The sequence below is a fragment of the Chlorocebus sabaeus genome, chromosome X (genome assembly GCF_047675955.1).
Source record: "Chlorocebus sabaeus isolate Y175 chromosome X, mChlSab1.0.hap1, whole genome shotgun sequence".
Taxonomy (NCBI): Eukaryota; Metazoa; Chordata; class Mammalia; order Primates; family Cercopithecidae; genus Chlorocebus; species Chlorocebus sabaeus.
The window spans coordinates 51616908-51625750 of NC_132933.1; the positions used below are offsets into that span (position 1 = coordinate 51616908).

Consider the following 8843-nt stretch of genomic DNA (forward strand, 5'->3'; position numbering starts at 1 on the left):
TGTGACACCAAGTCATCTGTCTTTATTAAGCTTTACATACTCCTTAGTTTTTTTAATGTACATATTCAAAACAAACAAAAGCCACTTATACAACTACTTAGCAGCCAAACACTGAATGATGGACTGCTGAATCTGAGAATTCTGTTAGTAAACCTTCATAAGTATAATTCACTTGTCTAGGGGAAGTAAATAAAGGGTCATGAAAAAAAAAAAAACAAATGAGGTAAAGATTTAGAAAGATAAGATGTGATATTGGTGAGTTTGGACTATAAAAGGGGAAGACCAGAAAGTTGTGACATATTGACTTCTGAATATTCACCAGCAAGGCACTAGGACTCCCTGGCTTGCCTCCTGAAAGGGCCTCCTCCACACAGGGGCCCCTCACTGGGGAGCCCCTCCCTCTGAGGTGTCATATTTCAATGTTCTAAGAGGTTGCCTGGAGTGTCTATATTTAGAGTATGACTCCTCAGCAGGGACAGGTGGATGCTTGAGAACTAACTTCTGCATACTTGGTCCCTGAGTTTTGGGATTATTCTGAGGGGCTTGTACTGGTGGCTCAGTGAAATTGTAACAGAAGGCAGGAAGCGTAAAGCCCTCTTTTTTCTGGCAACTGCTTGAGATCCTGTGCATTGCCCTTCCACTTGTGAGGGAAAAAAATGACACAGACATGAGGGGTGTTGCAGTGATTCACAGTCACCCACAGACCCTCACCACCATCTCCACTGGAAAATGCTGAACACTCACCACTGCTAGGGTAGCATACAATACATGAATGGCAGACAGCAGCGAGATCACCAACAGTGTCATGATGGAAAGAAAATTACCTCAAGTCTCATTTTCATCAATAGGATAACAAGAAATTATCTAATTTCTGGATGATTTATGGGTTGCACCACAAACTTCAGAATAGATTTTAAATAAAGCCCTGTGAATTAAAGGCAGGCTAATCTGTGGAGTCACTAATCTGTAAAGTTCATCTGAAGATGTAAGATTCCTCTGAAGTTGGGGTTTGCAAAAAAATCTGTCTTTTGAAGCCAGAGTGAAAGTCACCCAGCAATCTTCTATGAAGATGTCAGTCATATTACACCTAATACTATGAGTTCATCCAGGAGAAGGAAAGGGACAATAGTTCACATACTTAAAATGGTCAAAATTAGAACACTGACCTTCTCAGTATAGATTCATTTGTCCATCAATTTATAAATCCTGTTGAAAGCACAACTGGTTTTGTTTGTAAGGGTATGTTTTTAATATGTTGTTTGAAAGCTGCTATTTCCTGTGCAGTCAGAAGAAAATATTTTCAACTTAACACAAACTAACTTCACCAAATCAATGAGGCCTCCCTCTTAACTGGGAAATCTTGCTTATGTTATATAAATTTTTGTGTAAAAAAAAAAAAAAAAAAAAAAAAGGTTTGATTTATTTCTTCTCCAAGTGGGAAAAGCTTTATTTTTTTTTTCCGATTACAAAATAGTGTAGTTCAAGTCAATAAAAAAGAAAGGACAAAATATAACTTAAATGTTATTAAAATACTAATTAAAATCTCACCACTGCCTGGACTTCCGTTTCTGCCCCTTCCCCCAATGTTGATGCAGACAGAGACTGAACATGGAAAAGGGTAGAAATTTAAGAAAGGGGCTGCAGGAGTTCCAGAGCCAAGGAAAGGATGAGACAATTCCCCAAGAAGTGTAAGTGAAGGGTAGACCCAGGAAAAGATGCTGCCCCTTCCTGGAATTAGAGAAACACAAATTGAAACACCAGAAAGACAGAGCCATTTCTGGTTTCTGGTATTGTTACAGAGGAAAAAAGTGACAGGGCCCACTGTGGGGGTTGAGGGGGAGATGCAAGGCAGGCTGGCGCCTGCCGCACTGCTTGTGGGAGTGGAAATTGGGGGCCAGAGCGCACTGGTGACGTGGCTGTCACGTGACCAAGAGCCGCCTAGAGCACAAGTCCTGCTAGTCGCCTCCGTCTGGGTACCAGCCCCCTATTACTCTGCAGGCGTGTGAAGAAAGAAGGAAACTAGCTCGGACTGTGCAGGTCGGTGCGAGGATGGGCGCTGCTTCAGAGGAGGTATGGGTGGAAGAGGGCCAAGAACGCCACAGATCCGAGTTCAGGCCGATCACAGCTGGGTCCTTTCTCGCCTACTTTCTAAATACTGCCACCAACCCCCACCCCACCCCGTGCTCATTTTAGCAGAGAGAAGTGGCGGGTTTCGGGTAGGGGTGAGGGGGAGTGAATGGCGTTTCCAGAGATTCCGAGAAAAGAAAGGTTCCAGTGTCCCGGGTGCTGGTCCGTCCACCAAGCACTCCGTCCCCTCGGTCCCTTGTCTGTTTGCAGGTTTGTAGGTCTGTTGGCCTGTAGGTTTCGGCACAAGTCTCAGCGAGAGAAGGAGAAACTGCCTTGGTTGGAACCTTGCAGGTCAGTGTGAAGGTGGGATTAGCCCAGGACCACGGGTGGGGGTGGCGGAGGAGGGGGGCTGGGATATGAGAGGGCCGGGTCCGAGTCGCCCTCTCCTGGCCCCTTCTTTCTCCACACCCCCTCCCATTTCAGTGCAGGGAAAGGGGTGTGGCGGCCTTTGCTGGGGAAATGGCGGACGACAAGTGGGGCGGGGGAGGCCTGCGTCGGGAAAGTCAGTAGAGTATGAGAAATCTTTTAAACTCAAGTGCCTAAAATTCACAAAAGCAGAAATTGGGACATGTGTCCTCAGTCCATCCACTATACTTTCATTTCTCCATTTCCGCCTACCTGTCTTTGCATTTGCCCTTCTGCCAGACTCTATCCTCTATCACTGTGGAGGGACCACTGACAACAGAAGACAAGGGAAAACCAAGGAATTTACCTGACTTTGGTAGAGGTTAGTGAGAGAAACTGCCCTTAATCTTTGGAAGTGGAGGTCTGGTGAAGGAGACTACCTGAGAGGTACTCACACTGTCACCCTCCTAGCTATCATAGCACAGACCCGTCTCCTGCCCTTCCCTGTGTGGACCCAGAAAGAGAAATGGGGGCTCCTGAGGTCCATAGAGGAAGACAGAAAAGAACAAAGAAATTATATCCTGTTAATCTGCCTTTCTCACCAACTCAAAATCCACCCTATCTGTGAGGCACAAAGCCAAACATAGTCCCGAGCCCTAATATTCTGTTTCACCCATAGATTCATCACAAGAGAGCTACAAGAGCCTAGAAGAAGCTAAAGACGGCTACCCTCCATCCTTACTCACCCTGGACCTGAGAGACCTCTTCAATCAGGTGGAGCAAGGCCCTCTCCTGTCCTGCCCCAAGGCTGGCACGGACTTGAGCATGGGCCGGGCTCGGGAAGTGGGTTGGATGGCGGCAGGACTGATGATTGGGGCTGGTGCCTGCTACTGCGTTTACAAACTGACCATAGGAAGAGATGACAGTGAGAAGCTGGAGGAGGAGGAGGAAGAGGAGTGGGACGATGACCAGGAGCTGGATGAGGAGGAGCCTGATATTTGGTTTGATTTTGAAACTATGGCTCGGCCCTGGAGTGAGGATGGGGATTGGACTGAACCTGGGGCCCCAGGTGGCACTGAGGACAGGCCCTCAGGGGGAGGCAAGGCCAACCGAGCACACCCAATAAAACAGCGGCCATTCCCCTATGAACATAAAAATACTTGGAGTGCTCAAAATTGTAAAAATGGCAGTTGTGTTCTGGACCTCTCCAAGTGTCTTTTCATTCAGGGAAAACTGTTGTTTGCTGAGCCCAAGGATGCGGGCTTTCCATTTAGCCAGGCTATCAATAGCCATTTGGCCAGTCTCTCAATGGTTAGAAACACGGGCCCCACACCAGACCCCACTGTTAGAGAGGCTTTGTGTGCCACGGATAACTTAAATGCCAGCATTGAAAGTGAGGGCCAGATTAAGATGTACATCAATGAAGTGTGTCAGGAGACTGTGTCACGTTGCAGCAACTCATTTCTGCAGCAGGCCGGATTAAATTTGTTAATAAGCATGACAGTTATTAATAACATGCTTGCCAAGTCCGTTTCAGACTTGAAGTTTCCTTTGATATCAGAGGGAAGTGGATATGCTAAGGTTCAGGTTTTGAAACCACTGATGGGTTTGTCTGAAAAGCCAGTCTTGGCGGGGGAGTTAGTCGGTGCCCAGATGCTCTTCTCATTCATGTCCCTCTTTATCAGAAAAGGAAACAGAGAGATTCTCCCGGAAACCCCTGCCCCATAAACGGCCCTCTGGAACACAATGGGACGGAATCCACCCACAACGCGCTTGGTTTGCAGATGTCAAAGAATCTGCAGAGGGTGCTACTGAAGATCCAGCCTTAGCCAATCACCACCTCATTGGGTGAAAGTTCCAGGGCTCAATCCAGGACCACACTCTTATTGGCCAGGCAGGGGCTCCCACAGAGCTTTGAGTAACTTGTTGGTTGTGCAGTCTGCAGGCAATGTTGGCACTGTAAATTCCTCCCTTGCAGCCTCCTTCATGTGGTGAGGGGATCACTTCAGCTGCCTGCTGTGGACAAAGAACATCAAATTACAGCTATTGTTGCCTGTGGTGGTCTCCCTGTCCAAGCAGGACCGCTTTGCAGAGACCAGTCGCATATCGCAGCTTGAGCTGAAAATGCATTTGTTGCAGCTTAGGTTGAATTATTTTTCGTTTACTCTTTCTTCTACACGCGCCTGATGGATAGTGAACCTATTCATCAAAAAAGTGCACTGCTCTTCTGTCTATTGTACCGACTTAACCTCTTCCACCCAAGTCCGCATCTGTGTGTATCATCAATAAAGTTGTGTGCTTTGATTGGCAGAAAAGAGTCATGGTCCTTGTCCTTGAGTTTACAGTCTGCACTGAGAGAAGGACAAAAAAAGCACGATAAACGCCAGCTGACTGGGACTTCTGTTCCCTGACAAATGCCGGCTTATCTGTGCTCACAGGAGGCAGGGATAGAGAGGGGCTGCAGTGCTCAGAATAAACTTCAAGAAGGGGCTGGGGGCGGGGGTGGGAGGAAGGGAGGGGCACAGCGGGGGAGTTCGTGGAATTAGGATGGAATGTTGAGAGGACTGAAAGAGACAACACCCGTGGAGCAGGCAGCACCGTGCCCGGCACAGAGAAATCTCTTCTTAATGTCTTTTCCTTGACTGCCAGGCTGGAAAGAAAGGTCAGTAACCCCGGCCTTTTCGTTTGTCTGCGCATCCCGACGTGGGGATGGGGACCGGGGTGGAGCGGGTGGGGGAGCTCTACCACGCATCGGGGCGCATTTATTGCACAAAGGTTGCCGCTTGCCCAGCACCTACCCTGTGTAGTTCTGTCCCTCCTGCGAAGCCACGGGGAAATCTGCTTCCAGCCCTCCTTCTCTCTGCCTTGGGATCCCCGGCGCTACTTCCTGACAGAGTGAGAGGGTTGGCCGCTGCTCCCTTTGGAGCAACCTCCTTTCTTCCATATCCCCACTACCTTTGGTGGGACCCTGGAAGGGGACAGTGGAGCCTGCCATCAACTACCCGCGGGGGTGATAGGGCAAATGCTGAGGGCACTTGGCACGACCGAGGTCACTCCATCCATCCGGAGACACCTCCACACTCTCCATCTGAGGTCCCTGCACTTTGCCAGGAAAGGAAGAGCCCGTGGGCACAGAAGCACTCCATGGGTCAGGGCAGCTCGTTCTGCCCCTGACCCGCCCCCACCTCCAACATTACCAGATCCTGCCCAGCAGGTTTAGCCCCTGAATCAGCAAAGCCAGGTTCCCTGCATGTTTGTGTTGTGTGTGTCAAGAAGTGGTCCCCTTCCCTAAAGCCATGGCAAACCCAGTAAACACATCTGCTTCCTTTGGGCAAGGCTGCTGCCGTGCCGGTACCCTCTCGGTCTCCCAGGGCTGCTGCTGTGGGTCACTGTGTCCTGGGCGGCCGCCATCTCTATGGTGCTGGGCATTCGGCTTGTTCTCTTCCACACAGAACAAAGCTTTCTTTTCTTGTCTTATTCTCCCTTCCCCGCGCAGCTTGGGTTCCAGGTGGGTTACAGCTTTCCTGCTTGTACCATCTGCCCCACAGTCCGTGCTGGCCAGAGGGCCTGAGTGCCTGCCAGGTCCCCTGACCAACTCTGGGAAACCCTCCCACCTGGAATGGGGACCAGGCCTCTTCCCAGGCCCTGGTGTCTGGGATGGCCAACAAACGACTTGCAGTTATTGTGACACCACACCCCCCATCAAGGCTCACACTGCTGGGGCTTCCTTGGCTGGCTCTGGGAGCCCTGTCTCAGTTCCTAAGGGTTCCTAAGAGCTGTCAGAAGGACCACCCTTTCTCCCAAGCCATCCACAGTTTCGCCGGGCAATCTGATTTCAAAGGGGATTTCCCTGCAGACAGCTCCGCAACCACTTTTCCCAGTGGAGCCTGCTTCACCAACGCTGTCTTCAGTGACACCTCATTGCTCAGTCTCTTTGAGCACAAAGGCATCCTCCTAGCCTGTGGTCCGGAATTACCATGCACGTCCCTACTTCCCTGCATGCTACCAAATTTCCCTTTGCGTGCACTTGTCCACCATCTCTGAGGCACTTGACACAGTGAGGCCGCAGCTGAGTCCTAACTCAGGGAGCGCCCCAGAGGCTTTCTGCCCATCTCCTGAGCAAACTCTGTTACAGAAAAGCCCATCAGCGTCCAAGCGTCTCCACGGCATTGTCTTGGCCCAAGTCAAAACCCTCCTGTCCATTTGCTGGCACTGCCCTCCCAAAAGCACTCACGCACAGCCCTTCTGTCCTGCCCCCTCATCCCCTGACTGGTTGCAGTGCCTGGGTACGAGCCCAGTTCCCGTGGATTCTGCCTCCCTGGGATGCGCAGGGGAGTCAGGAGCATGCCTGCCTCCCAGGGCCTGATCAAGACACTGAGAGGTTCTCAGCACTGGCAAGAGCACCGGTGCCCCCATTCCATATGTAACGCAAACATAAAAACAGCCCCGAGCCATCAATCACAATACATACCTGCCTGCTGCAACCAAAAGACAGTCTTTCTGGGCTTCCCCGTGGCAAACATTGGGAAAGGTCATCAATCCTGAGCTTGCCACATTCTGTGGGGAGTGCTCTGCCTTGATGGTGCCACCCCAGCCTGAGCCTGTCTCTTGTGTCAATCTGGAACTGCCGCCACGGGCTGTCTTCCATCTCCCGAAAGGGCCCCCTGGGTTTTGCTTCTCATCTATCTCATGAGCTCGTTTCCATTTGGTGCCTGTAGGCACTGACTGACTTCCAGACCAACTTCAGGTGGCCTCCCCAGCCTGCGGCCTCTCCTAGGGATTTTGTGGTTTGCCACCCCCACCCCGCCCCGCTCCAGGTGAGTGCACACAAGGTTGCAGACATCCAGCTTCCCGGCAGGCGCGTCCTGTCTCAGACACTGGATCCTCACCGGGGTACTGTGCCACTCTCAAAGCAGTGTCCACCACAATCCCCTTACTTTTAAGTGCCACCCTGAACCAACATAGCCCTCACCCAGTCTGTCCCTCTGACGATGCACCACTTGGCAAAGAGTTGGGTGGCTGTGGCGAGGGGTTGCTCTTGCCTCTCTTCTGAGGGACACTGGCTGCTCTATGATGCAGATGGGCACTACACCAGAGTCCAGCAGAGTGCTGCAGAGGGCCGGCCTTTGCGCCATCTGTTACAAATGCCAGATGTGTCTTCTCACTGGCTGCCACTTCCCTACTCTCTGTGATCATGGCCTCCTTTCCATCCTGGAGGTCCATTTTCCCTTACTGCCTCTTGTTTTGGTGTGAAGTTTAGGACAGGCTTTCCCACTTTCCCATGAACACAGTCTCCTTGGCAGTTTTCTCGTTCTTTCACACCTTTCTATTCAGAGTTTTGTCTCATCGATCTGTCTGGAATTTACTTTTGTGCAAGGTGAGAGACAGTGATGTGACTTGACTTCTTTTCCCTCATGATTAGCCGATGAGCCCAGCACCACTGGTTGAGCACTCCGTTCTAGTGCTGTCTGTGGCACGTTCTGGGATCCTCATGTGCCCAGCTGCGCACCCACTCTGTGGTTTCCAAGCATTAAAGTTTCTCCTGAGGCACATCCCTTTCCCTCAGGAACCTCTTATTGACTTGGAGTCTCTCAGCTCACTAGGTGGCCTAAGGCAGGTGGTGTGTGTGTGTGTGTGTGTGTGTGTGTGTGTGTTAGTGGGGAGAGCTGTGTTGGTGCTTGTGAGCAGGCCTCTGCTCCAGGTATGTTCTCAGGACATATTCTGGCCCACGGGAAGCTTAGGAACTCTCATCCTGCGGACCTTTGCACCATGGCAAACTGGGCACTGGTCTCTCTCCTCTCCCAACTTACTATATCTGTGCAAGACAAAAGCAATTTCCTTTTCTAAGTATAGACTTGCTGTACTGACCTGTATGGTAGTCATTAGCTACACTTGAAATGAGATCCTTATGACATGTTGCAACATTGCCAATGTTTTCACTCACCCCATCTCTTGATATCTTTGTGTATGTGTGATTTATTTCATCACTTAGGAAATTGAGTTTTCTGCTTCTGTCAATATTTTTCTTTTAGGACTTCTATATGTACTGTTTTCTTGCTTCTTCTTTCCTTCCTTCTTTCCTTCCTTCCTTCCTTCCTTCCTCCCTTCCTTCTTCTTTTTCTTTTCCATGACAGCCTTTCCTTCTCAAAGTTATAAGAAAAGCCTTTGCCTATTTCCTTAGAAGGAATACAAACACAATATCTTTTTTACAGTTAGCTTCACTGTTAACCTACTAGTAGTGTGTGTGTGTCTGTCTGTCTGTACAGACAGTTTGAGGTAGATTTTCTATCTTAATTTTCTCTAAATATATTATTAATTATGCTAATGTCATTTATTGTAGAACACACGGTTTATGTTTTGATTGAAATTAT

The 8843-nt window shown here is 49.7% G+C and overlaps 1 protein-coding gene across 4 annotated transcripts; it reads left to right on the forward strand.

Moving 5' to 3' along the window:
* The first annotated feature begins 1921 nt into the window (after positions 1-1921).
* ARMCX6 (armadillo repeat containing X-linked 6) lies at positions 1922-4789 on the forward strand. 4 transcript variants are annotated; one of them, XM_073013521.1, is made up of 4 exons: positions 1922-2037; positions 2338-2418; positions 2773-2854; positions 3152-4789. In XM_073013521.1, exon 4 carries the CDS (start codon positions 3298-3300, stop codon positions 4198-4200), a length of 903 nt encoding a protein of 300 aa, XP_072869622.1. In that variant the 5' UTR covers positions 1922-2037; positions 2338-2418; positions 2773-2854; positions 3152-3297; the 3' UTR covers positions 4201-4789. The 4 variants fall into 4 exon arrangements, with proteins under 4 accessions (XP_072869622.1, XP_072869624.1, XP_072869623.1 ...); XM_073013522.1 differs by having other exon boundaries at positions 1925-2070; XM_073013523.1 differs by lacking the exon at positions 2773-2854.
* Positions 4790-8843: the final 4054 nt, after the last annotated feature.

Bases quoted from the DNA above. Each gene is read 5' to 3' on its own strand.
- ARMCX6 (XM_073013521.1), top strand. From the start codon at position 3,298: ATGGGCCGGGCTCGGGAAGTGGGTTGGATGGCGGCAGGACTGATGATT.